We start from the raw sequence: 26,429 nt of genomic DNA, 5'->3' as shown, positions 1-26,429 counted from the left end.
TGGCCTGAAAAGGTTGAGAACCACTGCCTTGAAGGACAACTGATTGTCCAGGACCACTCCCAGGTGATTGGCAGAGCCGCCAGATTGTTGTTGATGGAAATTGCAAGGGTCCTTCCAGGACCTTCCCAGGAAGAAGAGTGTTGAGCTTGAGGTGGTAGGAAGGTGAGGAGCGCAATCCGCACGGGTTACGACCAAAGTTGACGCCCCCTTTAGCACTTACAGTTTCGTGACAGTACACTTCACTGGTAGCCTACACGGTCAACTAAAAGAATACCTCAAAAAAGCTTTTTTTTTTTCTTATAACATAGAATGACAGACAAATCACAGTACTATGCAAAAAAAGAAGAAGAAAAACTCAAAATAATGTTATTAAAATCGTAAAACACAATGCAAATGAGAAAATAATGGTATTTGCTAAGGCTTTCTTATCCATTTATTGATTGTAGCGAAAATTGATGTTTTTAGTGTAGCAACATTTTCATAAAATACCAGAGAAGTGTTTTTTTATTTATTTATGCGTCGCCTGCTACTACTACTGTCTGCAGAGATGCGCTTGACACAAGAGGTCTCCCTTCGCCTCCCTTCTGCACCGCAAGCCTAGCCTGGGTCTGACGTAGTGACTGGTAGGCGGGGCGTCAACTTTGGTCGCAAACCTGCACGGATTGCGCTCCTCGCGGTGGGAAGACATCCACTGTGAGATGTCAGCCAGACTTCAACCTGTGCGGCAGAGGGAAGGAAGGTGAAAAGAACAATTGAGTGTCCTCAGCAGAAAAGTGTTAGTCAAGGAAACTGGTGTAAAGGGAAAATAGGAAGGCTCAAGTACAGACTCAGACTTGATTAATAGCCTACCTTTTCATGAAACCAGGCAGTCTGGTAGGAGGAGAACCACTTGAGTGCTGTGCCAGTGATACCAAGGTCTGTTTTTCTTTATTTCTCACCATCATGATTTCCTTCTAGGTCATCCTGGTCTTTGGGATCCACCTATGGATGTTTTTCATCCTGCCTGCTGTCACTGAAAGGTAAAGTCTTCATATTCAACCACCTTATCTCCCCATTAGGGAGTCTTACTGGTATTTATATATTTCTACATTTTTTAACCCATTTAGGCCTGAACACATTATGACGCAATGTGTTATGCTTTAAATAAATAAAAAAATAGCAGATATACAAGCTCACAGCTCAAACTTGTAGATCTGCTATTTTTGAAAAATCTTGAAAATTAGAATTTTGACCCGATTCTATAAGTGTCTTTTGAATCCTAAGATTTTTGGAAAAAAAACTGTGTTTCTATGTCAGCAATCTGGCCAGCCATCGTCAAAGAAAAGGTCCTTTTCACTTGACTGGAGCTCAGTTAGTCTGTTCTTGAGAGACTACTATGTCAGTGGTTCTCAAACCTTTTCATGTGAAGGACCCCCAAAATGATATTTATTTGGCCACGGACCCCCATCTCAAAATATCTAGTTCCAGGGACCACCCAGAAGCAAAATTTGAGTTACAAACGTTCGCTTTGAAAATACGTATATTCAAAGATTTGCACACATTTTCACGACTTTTTCAAAAATAGCAGATCTACAAGCTCGCAGCGCGGCACTCGGTGCCGCGCTGTGAGCTTGTATATCTGCTATTTTTCACTGGTTAAAGCATTCAATAATTCTAGGCCTAAATGGGTTAATGCATTTTATGAAACACATTGAGTGAGACTGTACAGCAAATACAGTATAGTACACAAATCGGCTCTACAGATACAGTTTGACTGAACTGGCTTGTGTCTCCCTCTCCCTGATTCAGGATGTTCAGTCAGAACTTCGTGGCCCAGCTCTGGTACTTTGTGAAGTGCATCTACTTTGCCCTGTCAGCCTACCAGATACGCTCTGGGTACCCAACTCGTATTTTAGGCAACTTCCTCACCAAGAAATACAACCACCTCAACCTCTTCCTTTTCCAAGGGTAGGTAGGAATGGATGGATGCGTGTCTCACTTTCTCTCTCTTCTTCTTCTTCGTGTTTGTTCAGGCAGCATATAGTCGTTGTCGGGTGGAAACCTTGTAGTCTGTCCAAAACCTTTTGTTTTGTATTTATCATTTTTAAAATGATTTAAACTAGTAAAAACAGACGATCTACAAGCACACACCGCCTTGCACCGCGTGGCGTTGTGTGCTTGTAGATCGGCTGTTTTCACTACTTTTGTGCAACAGTCTTGTATGATGAAGCAGGGTTTTACTTGGTGAAAAAACATACAAATTTGAAACTTGGAGATACAAGGTTTCTGCCCGACAGTGACGATATTCAGTGTTTGTTATGATATACATCATCAATCTCCCCTAAATTCTCATTTTCACTATTTAATTCTCTTCCTTTTTGGGGGATTTTTTTTAAATCACAGAAATGACCAAAATAAATCATTCTTTTGGTCATTTCTGTAGCTCGCTGGCCTACTGGTCCAGGTGCATACCACTAAAGGCATTGCCACATTGGCATGGATGCCTGGCGGTGTCGCTGGTTCGATTCCCGATCCGGACGACCTTTGCCGTGTGTCACTCCCCATCTCTCCCCCCATTTCCTGTCAGTCTACTGTCCTATCAATAAAGGCATAAAAGCCCCCAAAAAAATCAAAAAAAAAAAAAAAAACATTCTTCATTCTTTGAAATACAAAAGTAGAAAATCCTCTTTTTACGTATTTACCCTTATCTGGTAACTAGATGATGTTTCTAAACATACGTTTAGAAAACATCTAAAGTCCAGAATTGGAAGGTTCAGGACTTTCATAAACTTCATCACGTTACTGTTCTGTTCGTTGAGACAATGATGAGCTTGTACTTTAACTGCAGGTTTCTTTATTCAAATCAAACAGGGTAGACATGTTTGCATGGTGATCTCTAGGCCTACATGAACTGACTTCCTGGCTGTGTCCGAAATCCACCCTATTCACTAATGTAGTGTACTAAAATGGGGCTCCGCCATTTTGAACTAGTGTCCGAATGTATAGTGAGCATTTTTGTACCCTAATATAGTGTACTGAAGTATCCCACAATGCATTTGGATTTGTAGTGAGGATTCGATGGTCACTATTCAAGCGCTATTCAAGCCCTGCCGCCCCACAATGCACTGCGCTACGGCCGCTGTCTCGCGCTTTGAGCACGCACATGCGGTGTGCACGCGCACACGCACACTGCAGGTTCGTCTCTGCGTCTCTGCATGGCAGGAGGCGTAGCCACCTGTTGCTGAGCAAACGCAACAGAACCGCTCGTAGCAGAACCACCGGCTAAAGAAAACAACTGTCCACAGCATTGTCACCAGAGAACAAAATTTGCTTTTCATCATTTAATGATGAAAACAGCTCTAAAGTTGTTTATGAAGAGAACATACGAGAATAGACGCTGGAGGCTTTTGTTTTTCGATATTTTCTTCCCAACCTTCCACAGCTGATAATAATCATGATAAAATAATGTTATTTAAATTAGCATTAGAATAACCTATTTTATCACAAACATGGGTGTATGTCTGCATGTGAGACAAATGAATGTGGCATAAACATTATTCATTCATTGATTCACCAATGAATGAATACAATTTAAAAAATATATATAGGCCTATACATTTTTTAACATTATTTTATTGAATTGTGATGAATAAAAACATAATTATATTTGGCCTATTTCTCATAATAACAACGCAACATGTTGGTATGTTATTTCCAATCCACATTGGGGAGTTGATGTACAAGCTCACAACGTGTCGCTTCGCCCCCTGTTGAGAGCTTGTAGATCGGCTATTAGTGGGTTTAGGAATCACGCATTATTTATTGCTCCAAAAGCCAGCGCTAGAGTGTTTTAACTGTGCGACAGCGATGACGCAACCAGATGGCGACGGGGTAGTGTCCGAAATGCGCTGATTTGTTCACTACTGTAGTACACTACATCTGGATCCCTCATTTAGGGTTAGGGAGTAGGGAACGTGTTCCGCATTTCGGACACAGCCCCTGTCTTTGTTCTTGCCTACATATAGATTGAGCAGTCCTACCTCACTTGCGACACCTTGTGGCTATAGTTAATCATCACATCCCCCTTTCTGTGAGGTAGCAAATAATGCAAATAATACTACGCACATCACTAGGACTATGAATACTATTAATACGCTTAGCATGAGTTAGTCAGCATAAATGAAGTAGTCAGCAATTTTAAGCAATGTAATGTAAGTAATCTGACTTTCCTACCCTGCACTAAATCTAGACAATCTAGACATCACATAACCTTTAATTTCACAATGTTTTTTTTTTTTTTTTTTTTACATTTTTTTTTCTTTTTCTTCTTTTTTTTTTTCAATGCACTTAAAAAAAAATCACAAGATCAGTCTGTCAGGCTTTTTGCTTTCTCTTGTGGATCTCCTGAGTACAGGGGGTAGAGGAGAAGCAGTGTGTTGTACAGGTGGTGTTGTTTGTGAATCTGTGGTAGGTGGAGGGATGGACTCAGACTCAGTCTGGGCCTCACTGAGCTCTTCAGTCTCTGGTGTTTTGAGAAGACTGCGGCGATTGCGTCTGAAGATTTGTCCTTCCTCTGTCCTCACAGTGAATGATCGTGGAGCTACTTCTTGAAGAACAGTGGCTTTGGTTTTCCATCCACCAGGCTCTTCAATTCTGACAGTGTCATTGCTTGACAGTGGTGGAAGCAGTTTTGCTGTTCTGTCATAGAATGACTTTTGCCTTTTCTTTTGCTGTAGTAGCTTCTGGTCCAGTTTCAGATGTTTAGATGTTTCCTTTGAAATGCATGGTAGTGTAGTACGCAGCTTTCTATTCATCAGCAGCTCAGCAGGTGACAGTCCGCACTCCAGTGGTGTTGCTCTGTAGCTGAGTAAAGCCAGGTATGGATCAGAGTCACTGTCAGCAGCTTTCTTCAGCAGCTGCTTTAGAATGTGGACTCCCTTTTCAGCTTTCCCATTTGACTGTGGATACAGTGGGCTAGATGTCACATGCTTGAAATTATACTGTTCTGCAAATCTTTGCCATTCTTTGCTGTTGAAACAGGGGCCATTGTCACTTTGGACGACAAAAGCTATGCCTTGTCTAAAAAAGATGGACTTGACATGTGTGATGACACAGCTTGATGATGTGTTTGCAAGTAATGCCATTTCAGGGAAGTTTGAGTAATAGTCAATGACCACGAGATAATCTTTCCCCTTCAGATGAAACAAGTCCATTCCGACTTTATGCCATGGTGCTGTTGTCACATCAGCTAACACCATAGGCTCTTTGGGTTGCTTGTTTCTATGCTTCTGGCATGTTTCACATCTGCTGATCATTCTTTCGATGTCCTTGTTAATTCCAGGCCAGTACACTGTGTCTCTTGCCCTTCTTTTACATTTCTCGACACCGAGATGACCTTCATGGATTCTCTGTAGCAGATCCTGTCTCAATTTGTGTGGAATGACTATTCTGTTTTGCTTCAGCAACAGTCCATCCACAACACTCAGCTCACCTCTGTTGTGGTAGAATAGTGGGCAGGAACCTACAGGCCATCCATTCTGCATATTTTCCATAACATGCTGTAGCTCTGTGTCTTTTGCCGTTTCCTCAGCCACTTCTTTCAACTTTTTGTCTGACACAGGCAGTGCAGCAGATACCATGTTCACATGGCACTGAACATCTTCATCTGTTGTGCTCTCACAGCTGTTTGTGGCTGCTCTCGAGAGCGCGTCGGCAATTATCAGGTGCTTTCCAGGTGTATATATTAACTCAAAGTCATATCTCAGCATCTTCATCATGAGACGTTGAATTCTTGGTGACATGTCATTTAAGTTCTTTCTGATGATGGCTACTAATGGTCGATGATCTGTCTCCACAGTGAAGGTGGGTAGGCCATATATGTAGCTGTGAAACTTCTCCAGGCCAAACACCAAACTCAGGCACTCTTTTTCGATTTGAGCATATCTGCATTCAGTCTCTGTCATAGTTCTGGATGCATAGGCCACCGGTTTCCAGTGCTCACCTTCAGCCTGTAGGAGAACTCCACCTATTCCATCTTTTGATGCATCTGTTGACACCTTGATCTGTTTTGATGGGTCAAAGAAAGTTAATACAGGTGCAGTGGTCAGCGTCTGCTTGAGATTTTTCCACTCTTTCTCATGCTTGGCTGTCCATTCAAACAGATTTTCTTTGCGCAGGAGCTCACGGATGCAGGATGTTTTGACTGATAAGTTGGGAATGAATTTGCCAATGAAATTCAGCATACCCATGATGCGCAACACACCTGCTTTGTCTGTGGGCCTTGGCATGCTCTGTATGGCACATATTTTTTCTTGGTCAGGCTCAACACCCTGTGCAGAGAGTTTGTCTCCCAGGAAGACAATTTCTTGAACTCCAAACTGACACTTCTTTTGGTTGAGCTTTAGTCCAAACTTTTTCACTCTCTCCATCACTTTTATCAGCCGATCATTATGCTCCTGGATTGTGGAGCCCCAGATAATGATGTCATCAACATAGGCTCTCACACCTTCCAGTCCTTCAATGATGTGTTCCACTGCTCTGTGAAAGATTTCTGAAGCAGAGATTATTCCAAATGGGAGCCTCAGGAAACAGTATCTCCCGAAAGGCGTATTAAAGGTACAGTATTTGGTGCTGCACTCATCTAGCTTCAGCTGCCAGAAACCTTGTGATGCGTCAAGCTTTGAAAAGTATCTGGCGCCCGCCATCTCCCTGGTGATCTCCTCACGCTTTGGAATTTGATAGTACTCACGCTTAATGTTCTCATTGAGATCTTTTGGATCCATACATAGTCTCAGGTCTCCATTCTTTTTCTTCACACAGACCATGGAGTTGACCCAGTCTGTTGGTTCCTCAATCTTTTTGATCACTTCCAATGTTGTCATCCTGTCCAGCTCTTTCTTCAGGCTGTCTTTGAGTGGAGCTGGGACTCGTCGTGCAGCATGCACAACTGGCTGTGCATTATCTTTCAGCGTATGTAAATGGCAATGAACCTAGACCCCTGAAGACTTCTGCAAAGTTCTGTACAATGGTGTCCACAGAGTCATTTAGTTCATTTACAGCTGTGTTGATGCGATACACTCTTTTCACCAGCCCCAAATCTTCACAGGATTTATCACCCAGCAGGGAATCACGTTCTTCAGCCACAACAGAGAACAGTAGGTGGTGCACTTTGCCTTTGACAGTTACTTTCAGTTTACATGTTCCTAGACTGTCAATTCCTTTTCCATTATAGTCTTTCAGTGCAAGTGTCTTTCTCTGTATTTTTGGCTTTTCTTTCAGTTCTTGGATATCTGACATGCTGATCAAATTTGCCTTTGCACCAGTATCAAGCTTCATGGTGACCAAAGTTCCATTGATCTGCAGTGGTGCAATCCATTTATCTTGCTTAATAGCATTAACCTCTTTTACAGGCTCATCTTCACAGTTCACCATGCCAACGAAAAATGAATCACTCAGATCAGCATCATCATCATCCACTACATTTACAGATTTGCCTCTCTTTCTCTCTTTTCCTTTAGAGAAACATTGTTTAGCAAAGTGATTCTTGCCCTGGCAGTTAGAGCATTGCTTACCAAAGGCTGGACACTGTCTGGGTCTGTGCTGTGAACCACACCGCTTGCAGTGGAATGTGGTGTCGCTCATCTGCTGCTGTGCAGGTCGCATCTGCATGCGTCTTTTTCCACCTCTCGATATTGTGCACACAGAGTTGTCACTCACGATGGCAGTGCTGTATGTCCCTGTCTCGCTGAATGTCTTGACATGCATTTGGGACAGCTCACTTGCATGGCAGATCTTTATGGCTCCATCCATTGTCAGCTCTGTTTCCCTCAGTAGCCTCTCCCTGAGTTTTTTATCCTCCACGCCGAAGACGATCTGGTCCCGGATCATGGAGTCCCTCAGATTCTCAAAGTTACATGTCTGTGCTTTTAGCTTCAGATCTGTGAGGAAACTGTCAAAAGGCTCACGCTGTTGCTGCATTCGAGAACGAAATACATATCTTTCATAGGTCTCGTTCTTCTTTGGAGAGCAATGAGCGTCAAACTTTTCGAGCACTTTATCCAATTTATTTTTATCATCTTCGCTGTCATAGACAAATGTATTGTACACTTCAATAGCTTGTGGGCCTGCCATTGTAAGCAGTAACGCTACCTTCCTTGCATTCGACTTGTCTTCCAATCCCATAGCCGAGATGTACAGCTGGAATTGCTGTTTGAAGGCACGCCAGTTGCTGTCGACATTCCCAGTCAGCTTCAAACGCTCCGGTTTATCCAGGATATCCATTGTAATCTTGCTTCTTGTTGCAATATCACTTGTTTAAAGTTGAGTTTTTTTACTCCTGGTACCATGTTCTGTTCGTTGAGACAATGATGAGCTTGTACTTTAACTGCAGGTTTCTTTATTCAAATCAAACAGGGTAGACATGTTTGCATGGTGATCTCTAGGCCTACATGAACTGACTTCCTGTCTTTGTTCTTGCCTACATATAGATTGAGCAGTCCTACCTCACTTGCGACACCTTGTGGCTATAGTTAATCATCACAGTTACTGTTACGGAAGAGTTCATACACGCCATACACGTCATCAAGATCCTTGAAGATTCTCTCTTAAAGATTCTCTCTAAAGTTTGAGATTCATGTGTGTCAGCGTATGGCGGAAGAGTGCATGTTGGTGTTTGCATACTTACATCCGTTTGTGTGTGTTCCTCTAGGTTTCGTCTGGTACCGTTCTTGGTGGAGCTCCGTGCCGTCATGGACTGGGTCTGGACGGACACAACTCTGTCCCTGTCCAACTGGATGTGTGTGGAGGACATCTATGCAAACATCTTCATTATCAAATGTAGCCGAGAGACAGAGAAGGTAAGTGTGTATGTGCTGCTATAGCTGCATCATTTAATACATACATTTATTATACAGTTGTTCTCAAAATTATTCAACCCCCCTATGCAAATCTGGTTTATTGGCAGAATTCACAATCTGACATCTGAATGAAATAAATACATCAAACAAGAACAATGTAAATAGCTCAACAAAAGTAACATGTGTTTTTTTTTTTCCAAATGCAATGCTAAATGCCACTTTCACTTTCAATTATTCAACTCTTAATTACACCTGAAAACATCTGTAATCAACTGCTATCGACTAATCAAGGGCTTAAATAGTTGCATCAGATGTGCAATCTGACCTGACTAGAAGTTTGTTGACTTGTTGACTTTGATTAGAGCAGTTAGAAACATGGCTAAATCTAAGGAATGGTCAGAAAGGTTCAGAGAAGAGATTATTGCTTTGTACAAAAAAGGAAAAGGATATAAAACAATTGCAAAGAGTGATGATGGTGATTTCTTAATATAAATTAGGTGTTTGCAGCATTTTTAAGCAATTATTTGAGAGTAGAGGAGTGACAAGATATGGTTTGTACGGCTGGGAATCCAAATGGGGACTCACTGTCAAGCATTAGATCCGATGTGGTACGCACCCTAACCACTCTGCTATCACACCCTAATCAACCTGAGTTGGCGCTGTACTTGGACTGCTTTTTTCCATCGACAGCAAGTCTCTGCCATAAATAGCCGATCTACAAGCAACACCTCTTTGGCTAACGTTCCCCACAGGATATGATTGCTGGGGTTCAAGTGGCTATGCAACGTAGTGGCTAAATAATGTTGTGATTGCAGAAATACCCACAGCCCAAAGGACAGAAGAAAAAGAAGATAGTGAAATATGGCATGGGCGGACTCATCATCTTCTTCCTCATATGCATCATCTGGTTCCCCCTCCTCTTCATCTCATTGGTTAGATCAGTAGTGGGCGTGGTCAACCACCCTGTTGATGTGACCGTAACTGTCAAGCTGGGAGGATATGAGGTAACTGCAGTAGTTCTATCATATCGTCACTGTCGGGCAGAAACCTCGTATCTCCAAGTTTCAAATTTGTATGTTTTTTCGTGAAGTAAAGCCCTGCTTCATCATACAAGGCCGTCGCACAAAAGTAGTGAAAACAGTGTGAGGCGTTGTGTGCTTATAGATCGACTGTTTTCACTAGTTTAGTTAATTCTTTAGATGATAAATACAAAACGAACGGTTTTGGACATACAAGGTTTCCACTCGACAACGACGATATTCACACTCACATTTTACACATCTGTGAATTGCTCTGACAAAATGAGAAATGTTGTGAGATTCGTAATAAAACACCTTGACGTTCATAATTACTGTACCTCCACCAAGGAGGTAATGTTTTCATGCCCACCTGCTTATTGTCTGTCCTTCTGTTTCTGTTAGCAGGTTATCCCTAGCACTTAACAGATTTGTAAAATTGGTGGACAGGTTGATCCTAGGCTACGGAATCCCAGATTACTTTTTCACAGTGATAGGCCAAAAGGGGGAGTGGCAGTGGCAGGAAATGGACAGACTGCCACCTTGGTCTCTGCTCTGCTGAGCACATTATTTAATTAGTTTGTAAATAATCTTAGATAGATTATGCTTGTAATTGTAGGAGCTAATTGTAGGAGCTGTATGCTTTCTTTACAAGAAAGCATACAAACACAAGGTGAGTTGTGTCAGGAAGCTTCATCATAACAACCGATGCATACAAGACATTTTGTGTTGAGATAAATTCAACTTTGTCTGGTCTACATTGAAACAGAATAACATAACCAGAAGTGTGTGTGTGTGTGTGTGTGTGTGTGTGTGTGTGTGTGTGTGTGTGTGTGTGTGTGTGTGTGTGTGTGTGTGTGTGTGTGTGTGTGTGTGTGTGTGTGTGTGTGTGTGTGTGTGCGCGTGTGTGCGCGTGTGTGCGTGTAGCCACTGTTTACCATGAGCGTACAGCAGCAGTCCATCCAGCCCTTCACCAAGGACGACTACGACAGAATGACCACAGAGTTTGGTGACAATGCAGTGTGTACTGGTTTTGCTTTGTCTCGAGAATTCTGTCCTTCGCCTGCTGCTGTTTCCCTTCTACCTGTACTTCGTAATGTTCCGTTTTACAAATGCTTTGAATTCAGCTCTACTAAATCCACCTCACAACAGTGCAAACCAAACTGAGAAACAGTGCAGAGAGTATGTAGACAATGGCCGTGAATTATAGATAGCCTTGCAATTTGTCATCCTGTATTACTAAGGCATAGTGACTAGTGTACGTCTGTCTGTTCATCTGACCCTGTATGGCAGGGTCTTCAGTGTTTTCGGGCCAAGGACCCCTTAGTTGAGAGAGAGATGAAGCAGGGACCCCCACAATCTGTTCATAGATTCCATATAGTTTCATTGTTTGACAGCACAATCATCAGTGTATTTTGGATTCATGTCAATTTGTGTTTACAGATATTTAACCACTTGAACCGTCAATACTTAATAAACTTGACCTTTCACTCTGTACTTAGTTTTCCCCTCTACGCCAAAGCTCTTTGCCGAAAATAGCAGATTTACAAGCTCACAACGCCTCGCAGCGCGAGGCGTTGTGAGCTTGTAGATCTGCTATTTATGGCTAAAGTTCATAGAATATGGACGCTAGGGTTCAAGTGGTTAATATAAAAGGGAGAAAAAAAGTTTCTATCACACAAAGATTTGGAGGACCCCTTGTAGTAACTCTGAGGACCCCCTACGGGTCCCGGACCCCCTGTTGAAGACCCCTGCTGTATGGCATAGTGACGACTAGTTCCAAGTGTGTGTGTGTGTGTGTCTTCCTGTCCAGGTAGCGATGCAGTTCATAACGTTGTACAGTTATGAGGACATTGTGACGGCTAACATTGAAGGCAGCTCAGGCTCCGTGTGGAGGATCAGCCCTCCCAGCAGACAGGAGGTCATCAAGGAGCTGCTGGGAAGTCCTGTTGATGTCACACTACGGCTGGCATGGAACTTCCAGAGGTAATAGCAAGCTCCCAGAACGGCTTGTAAATATTGAAGCAGCCGGCCCCTACTGGCCAATGCTGGAACAGCAGGCGGGGGGGATACATGCATGAGCATAAAGCCTCTATCAGAGTCCAGGGTGAAGAGCTATTCACTTCACCCTGGACTCTGATAGAGGCTTAAGAACGTGCCGCTGGGGTCTACAATAGGGTTCAATGGACGTCGAGTGACTTTCGTGACGTAATTAAGTCTCGACGTAACACATTTTGGCACATCCTGATGTGCCAATTTCCCCCACGATGCACCTGGATTCAGCTACTTCCGCATGCTTCAAAACGCCACTGAGCAACTTGCATTGAAATGAACATGAATGAATAGCTGGGGTGGGGCTATCCGCTCTCTATTATATATATACTCTATGGGTAATATACATACATATTGTGTGTGTGTGTGCGTGCGTGTGCATGTGTGTGTGTGAGAGAGACATTTGACTCCTGTCTCTGTCTTCAACAGGGACCTGGGTAAAGGAGGGACAGTGGAACATACTTCTGAAAGACACTCCATAGACCTGGAGCCACGGAACCCAGTCAGAGCTGACCTGGCCTCACTGCTGCTGGGAAACCACACTGGGCCTGTGTAAGAGAGAGAGTGTGTGTGTGTGTGTGTGTGTGTGTGTGTGTGTGTGTGTGTGTGTGTGTGTGTGTGTGTGTGTGTGTGTGTGTGTGTGTGTGTGTGTGTGTGTGTGTGTGTGTGTGTGTGTGTGTGTGTGTGTGTGTCGTGAGAGAGTGGAGTTGGTTTATTCTCGGTCAAACAGGATTGTTAAAGCAAACAAGTAAACAAAGAAACACCAGTAAACAAAGAGCAAGGGAAACAAGAATCAGAATGAGTTTTAAGGGATGAAGGGATGTGGGGGTTCAGAGAAGAGATGAGGAAAGGTGTTAGGGGGCGCAGGGATGTAAGGATGAATGATTTATTTGTGCTTGCACACATTCTTTTAACTTGTACAAACACAACATAATATCTAATAAAGAATCGTAATAAAAAAAATCATAAAATAAAAATCATAAAATAAAAATCATATCTAATAAATCATATCTAATAAAAATGTATAATGAATGAATGAGTTCTTTTACTTTGCGGTTGTCGCTTGAAGACCCCCATCAGGAACCCGGGGGGAAGGATAGTGGAGAGCACACTGAAAAAGGGGGAGGATGGGAAGTTATCTGAAGGGGCAGTTGTTATCAGTTGCTAACATGTCTTCCTGTCCACAGACGTGTCCCTCACATGTTTCCTAACTACATTCGAGCCCCAAATGGAGCAGAAGCCAAACCAGTCAGCCAGCTGTACAGAGGTCAGTCTCTCTCAGTTCATGTTCATGGTGTTGTAAAATGTCCCATTGTTCATAGATATGAACTCTTTATAGACTTAGCATTTGGGTGTCTCATCTGCCCATTCTGTAAAATCCACTTTCTGCTTTTTTGCTGGTCCGCTATATGGAGACAGAGAACTGACCTATCTATTGTACTGTATATTTACCATATCAAAAACAATGACAACAATATACATTAGCTCAGGGGTGCCCACACTTTTTTGACTCGAGAGCTACTTTTAAAATGACCTGCTCAACATGATCTACCCACCACGGCCCACACCCGAACGGGCTTTGGAATAGTGGCACTGGCATAACATTATAATACAAGCTCACTTTGTCTTGAAATGGGAAATAGTCTTCATCCCATTCTCTATGGAAGTGGTACGTTTTCTGGTTCTTTGTAATGCTACTGACTCTTGAACAAAGCATTGCATTGCATTGGAGGGGATGCCTAGAAGCCATGAAGGACAGACCTTTCTTGATGTCAATCAATCAATTCACCTCTTTATATTTTAATTATATATTTTTAAGGGCAAGTCATGTTGTCCACCTGCACACCCTTGGTGATCTACTGGTAGATCACGATCTACATTTTGGGCACCCCTGCATTAGCTGCTATGGACTGGTTTCCACTGAACAACATGGAGATGGACAACTTTATCCTTTAGGCTAAAATGTTCAATATGTCCAGATACATGTCTGGACCCAGTGTCACTTATCCAGGAGTCGTTTGAGTCCTAAATAATTCAATTCAATGTTGATGTGTGTGTGTGTGTGTGTGTGTGTGTGTGTGTGTGTGTGTGTGTGTGTGTGTGTGTGTGTGTGTGTGTGTGTGTGTGTGTGTGTGTGTGTGTGTGTGTGTGTGTGTGTGTGTGTGTTAGTGATGCGCGGATAGGCTTTTGAGGTCATCCAAATCCATCTGCGCAAATTAATTATCCGCCCATTATCCAACCGCATTAATTATATTATCCAATTTATATATCTGCATCCATCCTCAGCCGCATCTTCCATATTATGTCAAATTATTATTGTTTTCTGGTATTCCCAGACGTGCATTGATTTACCCTACGGAATGTCTGTTCGTCTTTTTTGTGCTGTGCTGCGCTGATCTATGCAGTCAGACAGACAGACAGACAGGCACACACACAGAGCGAGAGAGAGAGCGAGAGCAAGAGCGACACAGAGAGAGAGAGAGAGACAGAGACAGAGAGAAACAAACACACACACACAGCTTGTTAGTGGGAAGTTTAACTTATCACCTTTTAATATGCGCAAGGGATCTAAGGAAGAGATTCAACTTTTTAGCGCCATAGAGGTAAGGTATATGAGCGCGACGAGGCATGCCATGATGCCGATGCCTTTAAGTGGTCGCAGCTGTTTCGTTTTATTGTGGACTAGACATTTAAAATGAACAAATTATACAAAATAACACACACACACAGACACAAGCATTCAGAGATTTAGCTTTTTTACTGATAGATATATTATGTGATAACTTATTTCCTGCATTATTTCATCCGCGGTTATCCAAAATGAATTAATAATTATATTTGATTGATCCAAATCCGCCTGCACCGCGGATCACCACGGTGGACCACGGCTAAAACCGCCATCCGCGCATCACTAGTGTGTGTGTGTGTCACAGACATGGGTTCAACACAGGGCACAAGATTTAATTTAGAGGCATTATTTCGTATTATTTGTGATTTAACTATTAAAAAATAGCAGATCTACAAGCTCACAGCACGGCACTCGGTGCCGCGTGAAATATTTGACCCGATTTTGACCCGATTCTATAAGTGTCTTCCAAATCCTTCCAAGATTTTTAGAAAAACACATGTTTCTACGTCAGTGTTTCTCAAACCTCTTTCACGTCAAGGACCCCTAGAATTATATGTATTTGGCCGCCGACCCCCGTCTGAAAAATATTTATTTCCAGAGACCCCCCCCCCAGAAGCAAACATTTGAGTTACAAATGTTCACTTTAAAAATTTGATATTTTTCAAAAATAGCAGATCTACAAGCTCGCAGCGCAGCACTCGGTGCCGCGCTGTGAGCTTGTATATCTGCTATTTTTCTATAGTTAAAGCAGTCAATAATAGGCCTAAATGGATTTACTTTCCTGATTGGCTGTCTCTGCTCTGGCTGATTGTCTTCCCAGGTGACGAGGACGGTTACCAGGACGTCACCTTGTCTCTGAAGAGTGACAGGTCACAGAGTGGCGGCGGGAACCAGGAGTGGTGGGACATCGCCATCGCAGACTGCGACGCCTCTAAAGGCAAATGTGGCGTTTTACCCATGGTCATCTTCAACGACAAAGTCAGCCCACCCAGCCTGGGCTTCCTAGCAGGATACGGGTAACACGCACATGAGTGACAGTTATAGCCGCAAATTGCAACACTAGATTTTTTTTAATATGTTGAATCTAGGGTTGCAATACCTCCCATAGGCAGCCAATGCATCAAAACAGTTTTTTTTTCTATCTGATTGTATTAAACAACGTCAAACTCACCAACATTGGGGCTGTATGGAAAGCTTGAAGTATCCCCTTGCCCTTTCTATCTGCAAACCCAGCGTAGACATGTTATGAGCTAGAGATGGGAGGGGGGGGGGGCTTTCTATCAAGAAATTCCGTTCAGGTGATTATTTTTTTCTAAGTGCTGGAGTTTGGAAGCGCTCGTGGGAAGTCACTCAAACACTCCTGTGTACCGCCTGGTTCTAAATGTCACATTAATGCTGTAGGCAGCGGGACGCTGCGTTATAGAAGACGAGTGCTTCCAAAGTTCAACACTTAGAAAATAAAACGTGTGGATTTATTGACATATATACGCTCGGGTTTTCTGAAACAAACACTTTGCAGATAGAAAGAGGATACTTCAAGCTTTCCAATACAGACCCAATATTGGTGAGTTTGACGTTGTTTAATACAATCAGACAGCAAAAAAACTGTTTTGATGCATTGGCTGCCTATGGGAGGTATTGCAACCCTAGATTGAACCGATTAAAGTGACAGTAGGAATTCTACTCCATATTATTCACATCTGTCCTTTTCTATTGTAATCGGTTCTTCTCTGTTCCTCACAGCATCATGGGTCTGTATGTGTCGGTGGTGTTGGTGATTGGGAAGTTTGTACGAGGCTTCTTCAGTGAGATCTCTCACTCCATCATGTTTGAGGAGCTGCCTTGTGTGGACCGCATCCTCAAACTGTGCACGGACATCTTCTTGGTGAGTGTTTGCATGCATGTGCGTGCACACATAGAAATCAAAGGGGGCTGAGCCCCTGCCCCTTTATCCATCTATAAAAAGTGCCTTGTCCAGACCATGAATGCAGTTTTTACTATGGTGAAAGACATGTAAACGTCCTCTTTCCATGCCATACCTGAAGGCAGCATTCAAGAGAATTGCCTTGTCCAAACTCTCCTGAACTTGAATGCAGCATCTTATGTTGAAAGAATTGCCGTCTCCGTGTAGAAATCCATGCCGTTATTGACTTTGACGTCTTATGCTTAATTCAGTGTGGTGTCAAGCACCGAAAATAGCCGACCTCCAATCGCTGCAACGCGTTTCTTTGATATTTTCACCAAAGGGCCCTTTTAGAAATGTCAGCCCCTGCCTCTAACATTCTCTGCACGTGCACACACACATGCTAATCTCCTTGAAGAGATATAAACAGATAATATTATGAAGTGCCAAATACAATACACCAACTGAATGTCTATCAATTTCATTGTCATTATAATTTACTTTATAATTGGCATCCATGCTAATGTGGCAATGCCTAAGCGGTATGTGCCTGGACCAGTCGGCCAGCGGGCGCCCCATAATTTACAATTCTACCATGTTGCACAGCTACTATTGTCATTTTGAAGCCACTATAATGGTAATGTGTGAACTCTTTGGGGGAGGCCTTTGTGTGTTTCTATATCTAACAAAAGTCGCGTGTGTGTGTGTGTACTTTCAGGTGCGTGAGACGGGAGAGCTGGAGCTGGAGGAGGAACTCTACTCCAAGCTGATCTTCTTGTACCGCTCCCCAGAGACCATGATCAAATGGACACGGGACAGCCTCAGGCCTGACCAACAGCACTGACCGACAGACTGACTTGATTTGTGATTAAAACATATATATTTTTACATCAGGAAAAAAACGGGGAAGGGAATTGAAAAGGATCGCCGAAAACATTTATTTCCAACGTGGACACTCAGTGGTGGCTACTAAGAGAAACACGTGGGTGTCAGACTGTCAGATGGACACCCGCTAGGACGATACATGCCAGTGTTGCGTGCTGTCTTGCAATTTGGCTCACGGATCATCACTTCCACCCTTAATAGCACAGCACACTACTCTTGAGTAGGTTTTTACGGAATTGGGTCGGAATTTAACCACTAACCCCCTTGTTAGTGCCTTGCTCTGTCTGATGAGCCTCCTATCACCAAAGACCCTTCAAAGTGCAGTGTTTAGGAACAGCTTTTAAATAGAAAATGGGGGGGGAAATGGCATAGCGTGTTGATCCCATGTCAGCCCATTGAGTTGGCTACGTTTGCCAAGCAAGATCTTGAATCAACCCTTTGCATTGGGAGAGAAAGTAAAGTGAGACACATTAGATGCCGTGTGTAGTATTTTCTACAGGGAAACAATATTACACACTTGTAATGTCACTATTGTGTCAAATTCAACTGGCGTTCCTCTGCTAGCTGGCCAGATGGAACAATAACAAGAACATGATTCTTAGCATAGCAAGTGCTGTTAGACCAGACGCTGCCATAACAGCTGGGGAAAAAATGAAGAAAGAAAGTTTACAGGAAATGTCTGACCTAATAGTTGGTCAGTTCTGTGGAGCTTCTGATCGATGAAATGGGAAGTGTTTTACAAAGATGTTCATACAGAAGCCCGGCAGCCTGGATTGGCCCTCGACAAGACCGATAAGTCAGTGAGAAAGAGCAGACTTGTTGGAACAAGGCTAAAAAGGCAGTAAGAAACACTAAAAGGAAACAATTCCAGCATGTGTACTCTCCGTAAGATGAAACTCTGCTTGAGTTTGAGGAGAACGGAGTGTGTGTGAGGCTTCTCTCACGGTTTATGGATAAAGAAAATGCAGACCTAGAGAACAGTTTTAAAGATTCGTTTTTTTATGACTTTTATGCCTTCACTGATAGGACGGCAGACCGACAGGAAAACGGGGAGAGACGCGCAGCAAAGGTTGTTGGGAACGGGACTCGAACCCGCGACACGCTGTCAGGCATCAGAGCGTATGGCGCCTGGACCGCCCCCAATAGAGAACAGTTTTATTCTTTTTTTATTTGTTTTTATAATCCAGGAAACACATCGGACTTTCATGTGGGATGTTGGAATGCCATCCATCCATCCATCTTCAACCGCTTATCCGGGATCGGGTCGCGGGGGTAACAGTTCCAACTGAGCCTTCCAGATTTCCTTATCCTGTGCAACTTCCTCCACTCCCTCAGGGAGTATACCGAGGCGTTCCCAGGCCAGTTTGGAGATATAATCCTTCCATCTGGTCTTAGGTCTGCCACAGGGTCTCCTCCCAGTGGGACGTGCATCGAGGACCTTCCTAGGAAGGCGCTCGGGGGGCATCCGTACTAGATGCCCGAACCACCTAAGCTGACTCCTTTCCAAGTGAAGGAAGTCTCTCTCGGGTGAATGAACTTCTCACCCTATCTCTAAGGGAGATACCAGCCACCCTTCTGAGAAAACTCATTTCGGCCGCTTGTACCCGAGACCTTATACTTTCGGTCATGACCCACACTTCATGACCATAGGTGAGAGTGGGAATGTTCACTGTTAACTGTTGACGTCTGTATGTGTTGATTAAAGTAGCTCCCAGGGCCTTGGGAGAGGCGTTCGCTAAGCCCCAGCACGGGACACTGCTTTGCTGATGGGCCAACAGGAAAACGACACTCAGCCAACAACGATGAGCCCAAAAGGCAAATCTACTAATTTAATTTTAAAGATGGTTTATTCCATCTTTGTGGTTTTGTACAAAACAAAGCTCATTTTGTAAAGCACTTCTTAAAAAATGCTGGCAACAAAGTGCTTTCACAATCAAAGAGGAGGGTTATCCTACTCACAAATCACTGTAAATAAAAATTAAGATAACACTACTATCTCGATTCAGAGCTATTTACAGTAAAACTGTTTACATGTTGAAGTTGTCCTACTTTTATGAGAAATGCTGATTTTTTTAACGGGACAATGCCTTATGACAAGGCAATGCTGTGTGTACATACGTGGAGTTCATGACGATCACCAAAGAAAGACTTGAATTCAGTATTTTACAAGGGCTAAAGTACACGTTTAGTACTGCAGAAACGAGAACAACAAAGAGAAGACTAACAATAGGCCTATCTTAGTGCTATTAATCCATGCTAAAATGTTTCCTTTCTGAAACGTCATAGCTGGAAAGTATTACAGTATGCTGGAACCATTTGATACATTATGACAGATTGTGGCTCAACGCATAGGAACAACAAAATGTTTTTGTTTGTTTATGTGAGCAGTATTTGGTCTGTTTTCCTTGTTTAGCCCACAGAAGTGCCATTAAAACTACATTTACTATGGAAAGACATCAGGTTTGCATAGAATAAATAAGAATCAGATTTGTTTGCTTGGATGCTCTGTTCTGTGGGAATTTGGAAAGTACACAACTACCTTTGCCATAAATAATTATTTTCTAGAAATGATTACATAATCTCCACTGTTGCTTGACCAGTTGCCAAATATGCACAAATAAAATTAAAAATGAAACACTACAAATGATGTCTTGATATGTACATTTTAGGGAAATGATTAGGCATAGGATGGTTAGAAAATATGTTATGTATACAAACATCCCTGTATTGTTTAGATCAGGGGTTCCCAAACTTTTTTGTCTCAGGGCACCCCATAAATATTTTTTTTAATCCGAGGCACCCCTACATTATAATTTTCACTCCCAGCGCCTTACATTTATAGCATATTGTCGTTGTCGGGTGGAAACCTTGTATGTCCAAAACCGTTCGTTTTGTATTTATCATCTATAAAGTGTACTAAACTAGTGAAAACAGCAGATCTACAAGCACACAATGGGGCGGCATAGCTCAGGGGTAGAGAAACCGTTATTAGAGCACGAAGGGTTCCCAGTTCGAATCCGGGCTCCCCCTGAGTTAATGTTGAAGAGTCCTTGGGCAAGACTCTGAACCCCTAGTTGCTCCCGGTGAGCAGGTTGGTGCCTTGCATGGTTTCCTCTGCCACCGGTGTATGAATGTGTGCGTGAATGGGTGAATGTAATGAACAATCTCTGTAAAGCGCTTTGGATAAAAGCGCTATATAAATGCACCATTTACCATTTACACAATGCTTGTAGATCGGCTGTTTTCACTCGTTTTGTGCGACAGTCCTGTATGATGAAGCAGGGCTTTACCAAAAGACGTACACATTTGAAACTTGGAGATACGAGGTTTCTGCCCGACAGTGACAATATTTTAGTGATTATGTTGCGAGTAAAACGTTACGATAATCGCCATTTTGGTTAGAACTGACTGAAAATAACTTTGTACTTCAAGTTTAAAATGATACTAAAGATTTTTTCAAGTGTCCAAATAAATTCCAAATATTATCAAATGATCTCGGGGCACCCCTGGACTGCCATCGCGGCACCCCAGGGTGCCCCGTCACTCACTTTGAAAACCCCTGGTCTAGATGAACAGCATGCTGGAGGGATGAAGAGCAGAGAATGGAGGGGTCTGGGACAAAGCATGGGCACCTGGAGTGGTTTCCCATCGGTGTTGTTTTTGACAGCACATTTTGATTTAGTTTTAGTCATAATTTAGTCACCTGAAAAGTTTGTTTTAGTCTAATTTTAGTCGACTAAATATCATACGATTTTAGGTGACTAAATCTAGTTGATTTAGTCAGCAGGCTTTGATGGCATCGCAATGACTGATGACAAGGTTGTTAGCCTTAGGCCATGGCTACACGGAGCTGGATATTTCATATATCCCGGTTTTTCAGATATCCACATAGAAAAACATCTAGGTCCACACAGAGCTGGATATTTCATATATCCCGGTTTTTCAGATATCCACATAGAAAAACATCTAGGTCCACACAGAGCTGGATATTTCATATATCCCGGTTTTTCAGATATCCACATAGAAAAATATCAAGGTCCACACAACAAAGATATCTAGGTCTAACAAGCACACACACAGTAAAGTCTTCAAAGATATCCGGGTTCCCTGTCTACATGGATCCAGTGAATCGGATATTTTTCAATCTCTCCACTTATTTATCCGTTTAAAAAAATATCCAGCTTCATGTGGCTGCAAGCCCCAACAGCACAAAAAAATGTCTAGCTTCAGAAATATCCAGCTCCTTGTAGCCATGGCCTTACTTACAAGGAGGCCTTCTGGGGCAGTGGAAACTTTGCCTAGATGGATGGTGCTTCGCCCCAAGATAACAATGGAAGAACCCATGTGCTCATAGAGTCATTCAGAAAAGTCAAACTGTGTGCCTGTGTGTTTGTCCTTTTTAAATCTGTGAAACAGATTTTATTAAAGACGTGCGATTGTGCTGAGACATTCAGGCTACCTAGGCGACCTATTTGCCTATTGGCTGTCCCCATGTCACATGGTAACCGAGCTAGTTTCATGATTGGGAGCGGCCTTGCGCTGTTCTGGCGCTGTTCTTCTTCTCGAGTTTGGAAAAAAAGGATCCGTTCCGTTTGTCACATTGTTATGATCGTAAAACTATCTAGTTTTAACGTTCAGAACTTTTTCTTTTTGAACAATAAAAACATTGACAGCCAGGGGGAAAAAAATCCATGAAGGACACGGAATGCAATCGTTCACTCGCCGTTGGAAAATTGACATATATTAGACTATTCTGGATGTGTGGCTAACGGCTAACGCTAACGTTAGCTAGCGCTAGCTGCAGGCTAACGCTAGCTAGCGCTAGCTGCAGGCTAACGCAGGCATGTTATACACAATTACTCATGGAATAAAACGGCGACCCAACTCGGAATGCAATCGTTCACTCGCCGTTGGAAAATTGACTTAGACTATTCTGGATGTGTGGCTAACGGCTAACGCTAACGTTAGCTAGCGCTAGCTGCAGGCTAACGCTAGCTAGCGCTAGCTGCAGGCTAACGCACGAGTCACGGTGTGTCATAAATTCACTTCAACCTCGTGTTGAGCAGTTAAACCTATTTGCTACGTAAATCTACAAAAACGTTCATATTTCAAAGATAAAGTGCTTACTGAAGTCTCACAGATGTCACAGTATGGTACGCTCAAGCAGAATTACCTGTATCTTTCGTATTGTTTAATAAACAGCATTTTAATCCGATCAGACGTCATTTTCTGTTGTTTTTCAGCCATGCGACCCTATCGGTTGCGAGGTGTACTGCACTTAGATACATTAATACCTTTTGAAGGAAACGACGACCGATCGGATTAAAATGCTCCTCTTTAAATAATACGATCATTACGGGACATTCTGCTGGAGCGTACCCTATGGTGACATCCGTGAGCCTTCACTAAGCAATTTATCTTTGTAATCTGACCGTTTGTGTAGACGTACGTAGCAAATTGGTTAAACTGCTCAACAGCAGATTGTGTTGAATTCACGGTTGGCGCAGCGTAGCGTCTTTACATTTCGCCCAATAATGCTAATCTACATCAATAACTAAAGTTTAAAACATACATAAACCACTTTAGCCCTATGTTATACCAAGGCTATTTGAAAATAGCCGATCTACAAGCTCACAACGCATTGCGGTGCGACGCGTTGTGAGCTTGTAGATCTGCTATTTTCAAACATTTTGTACTTTTACTTTTGGTACTTTAAGTACATTTGGATACCAATACTTTTGTACTTTTACTCAAGTACATTTTTAATTCTGGACTTTTACTTGTAACAGAGTGATTCTACATTGCAGAATTGATACTTTTACTTAATTATAAAAATGTAGGTACTTTTTCCACCACTGTGTAAACGTTTGTGTTCTCATGCCAATAAAGCTTCTTTGAATTGAAGATTGAATTGAAGATTGCTCCCCATGTGGCGGAGTACACAATAATGGTAAATAAAGTAGCTTACTCTAAAATAATCCATCCATCCATCCATCCATCTTCAACCGCTTATCCAGCATCGGGTCACTGGGGTAACAGTTCCAACTGAGATTTCTAGAGTTCCTTAATAATAATAATTAAAATAAACAATACTAATGATTATAATTGCGACCGTCAGGTCGCAGTTACTATGAAAACCTCCACCGCCTGTCTGTCTGTCCGTCAGTCTGTCTGTCACGTCACATCACACTTTTTTGCCCCTATCCATGTGAAATTTTCCACACACAATCCTTGTCTGCCAATCCACAACCTCCACCCTTCCAGGGACCCCCGCAGCTCCAGGGACCCCCGCCAAATTTTTTAAAACACATTTTTGAATACTGCTCCTACAGTTTTTGCCCTAAAATCACACAAATCGCTACACAGTATGTCTACACTTATCTCATCGACATGGATCTGTCCCATATAGCGCCACCATCAGGTCGATTTTTTAACACATTTTTGGACCTAAACTTTTTTTTTTTTCAACTTTTTTTTTTTCAAACTTTTTTTTTTCAAAAAAAATTTTTTTTCAAACTTTTTTTACACTAACGTCAACACACCAATCCACAGATTTTATATTGACTGTGTGTCAATTCTTGTTTGCCAATGAACAACCTATCACTGTGGTAGAGTCGTAAGGTATGTAGGCCTACCTCTTACAGAAAAGGTTGGGTAAATGGTGCATTTATATAGCGCTTTATATAGAGTTGCATTATTCACTCATTCATCTGGCTCCCCAATGACATTGGGCCCGATTCACCAACCTACTTACGAACGTTCTTACGAAGAAATTTCTTCTTAGACCCTTTTAAGAAGTTTTTTAAGAAGATTTGGCATACACCAATGTTTTCTTAGCTGTGATTTGTTCTTATGTTAAGAAGAAATCTACGCACACTGTAGAGCACTCTTAGGGTGGCCTTTTAGTTCTTAACTCATACAGTGCCAGGCGACTTTTAGAGCAACTTTCTCACTATGGAGTTCCCTGCCAAGCGACTTTGGGCGACTTTTACTTAGAAAAAAAAAAATTTTTTTTTTTTTTTTTTTTTGGGACCCAATTAAATCTAGTAAACATGATTTCAATCGCGATTTTGCATGTTCCACCCCCCATACAACCCCATCTTTCAAACATGGCAGCCATTTTTGTTTACATCTGAAGAAAACATTATGGCTGATAAATCATGAATGCCTGAACGGATTTCCAATCTTTTTTTTTTGTTTGAAAGCTGTGAACAGCCTGCACAAACATGGTGCATGATCTGTGCATGGGCGTGCATGATCTGTGCACTATAAATTACATGGGAGTCTATGGAGGCTTCTGGCACTAGTGCCACTCGAGGGGCATTTTAAATTGGCAGTAAGTGAGTTAAGTGTGACATTTTGTGCAAAAATAATTTATTCTTTAAGTTTCTTCATTTCTACAGTTGTATAATAATATGATTTAAATCACCAAAATATTTGTATCATATCTTTAGAGCAGTGGTTCTCAAAGTGTGGTCTGGGGACCCCCAGGGATCCTTTAGGAAGTTCCAGGGGGTCCACTGTAAAACGAGGAAGAGTTTTACCATTTTAACCCAGTTTTAAACTTTGTTTGAAAATAGCCGATCTACAAGCTCACAACGCATTACCATTACAGCCCATTTTGAGCTTGTAGATTGGATATTTTTTAAACACTATGATAAATCTTGAAAAATCTTCCCGGCAGAAAATATTTTCAGGTGGGGGTCTGCAGAATGCATGTCAATGTGGTGGTCAAACCCTTCATCCCCCCCCAACCCAACTCCCTACACCCTCACCCCCATATCCCAACAGCTGCCAGCCTGCCACACACCCATTTTCCTGTCCCCTTCCTACCTGAAAGCCCCTCTTGCACCATATCCCAACCACACCCCTACCCTACATTCATTAAATACAAATAATTAGCTGTTCACTTCAGAATACCTCCACAGAAGTATTGATATATACTGTATCTTTTTAATGTTTGGAGTCTAGTGTTCCACCATCTTTACACGTTAGGGATTCTTGACTTCATTCTCTCAACTTTATTTCTGTGAGTGATTTCTTGTGATTTCTGTGTACAGCAATCAAACACAGGTGTGACTGCAGAGAGTGTCATGAAGTCGTGCCTTATATGGGGATTTGTGGGTGGCTCCCTATGGTAATAGGGATGCAAATTAGGATATGTGGGGCGTCTACCTATGATAATTAGTATTAGCTGGCACACCCCTTCAAGTTACGAGGATTGGCATTCATCACGAAAAGAACATAGTTAAGAACAATTTTGCCTTCCTAAGAACGTTTCATGAATCGGACTCAACTTCACTTAGGAATTCACTTAGGAAGAAATTTAAGAACAGGTTAAGAAGAAAGTTAAGAACTTATTGGTGAATGAGGCCCATTGTGTCCATGAGCCTGGTATAGTGTATAGTGTAACGCAGGGGTCTGGGACCCCTAGGGGGTCCTCCAAATCTTTGTGTGATAGAAACTTGTTTTTCCCCCTTTTAGAGCGCGAGGCGTTGTGAGCTTGTAGATCGGCTATTTTTGGCAAAGAGCTTTGGAGGGGGAAAAGAGCAGACCAAGTACAGTGAAAGGTCAAGTTTATTAAATATTGACAGTTCAAGTGGTTATACTGTATATTTGAAGTGAAAACCCACATTAACATGAATCCAAAAGATACTGATGATCATGCTGTCAAACAATGAAACTATATGGAATCTATGAAGAGGTTGTGGGGGTCCCTGCTTCATCTCTCTCTCAACTAAGGGGTCCTTGGCCTGAAAACGTTGAAGACCCCTGGCGTAACATAATGTTCGCTCTCCATTGTGCTAGGCCATTCGGCCAACTGGTTAATGCATTTAGGCCTAGAATTATTGAATGCTTTAACCAGTGAAAAATAGCAGATATACAAGCTCACAGCGCGGCACCGAGTGCCGCGCTGCGAGCTTGTAGATCTGCTATTTTTTTTAAAAGTCGTGAAAATGTGTGCAAATCTTTGAATATAATGTATTTTCAAAGCGAACGTTTGTAACTCAAATTTTGCTTCTGGGTGGTCCCTGGAACTAGATATTTTGAAATGGGGGTCCGTGGCCAAATAAATATCATTTTGGGGGTCCTTCACATGAAAAGGTTTG

General features: G+C 42.4%; 1 protein-coding gene across 1 annotated transcript in view; it reads left to right on the top strand.

The window, feature by feature from the left end:
* Positions 1-17,778, top strand: part of piezo1 (piezo type mechanosensitive ion channel component 1 (Er blood group)) — a 186,901-nt gene extending 169,123 nt beyond the window's left edge. The window contains exons 44-54 of the mRNA XM_080740889.1: positions 958-1,019; positions 1,789-1,947; positions 8,687-8,834; positions 9,650-9,838; positions 10,778-10,870; positions 11,664-11,836; positions 12,332-12,454; positions 13,090-13,169; positions 15,352-15,547; positions 16,275-16,416; positions 17,153-17,778. Of these exons, the coding sequence (XP_080597015.1) occupies positions 958-1,019; positions 1,789-1,947; positions 8,687-8,834; positions 9,650-9,838; positions 10,778-10,870; positions 11,664-11,836; positions 12,332-12,454; positions 13,090-13,169; positions 15,352-15,547; positions 16,275-16,416; positions 17,153-17,278 (1,491 nt within the window). The 3' untranslated portion in view covers positions 17,279-17,778. The remainder of the gene's footprint in view (positions 1-957; positions 1,020-1,788; positions 1,948-8,686; positions 8,835-9,649; positions 9,839-10,777; positions 10,871-11,663; positions 11,837-12,331; positions 12,455-13,089; positions 13,170-15,351; positions 15,548-16,274; positions 16,417-17,152) is intronic.
* The last annotated feature ends 8,651 nt before the right edge of the window (positions 17,779-26,429 follow it).

Source organism: Nannobrachium achirus, assembly GCF_963921795.1.
Source record: "Nannobrachium achirus genome assembly, chromosome: 13".
NCBI lineage: Eukaryota > Metazoa > Chordata > Actinopteri > Myctophiformes > Myctophidae > Nannobrachium > Nannobrachium achirus.
The sequence above is the reverse complement of the archived record's forward strand: the minus strand, read 5'-3'. Positions and strand labels throughout refer to the sequence as shown.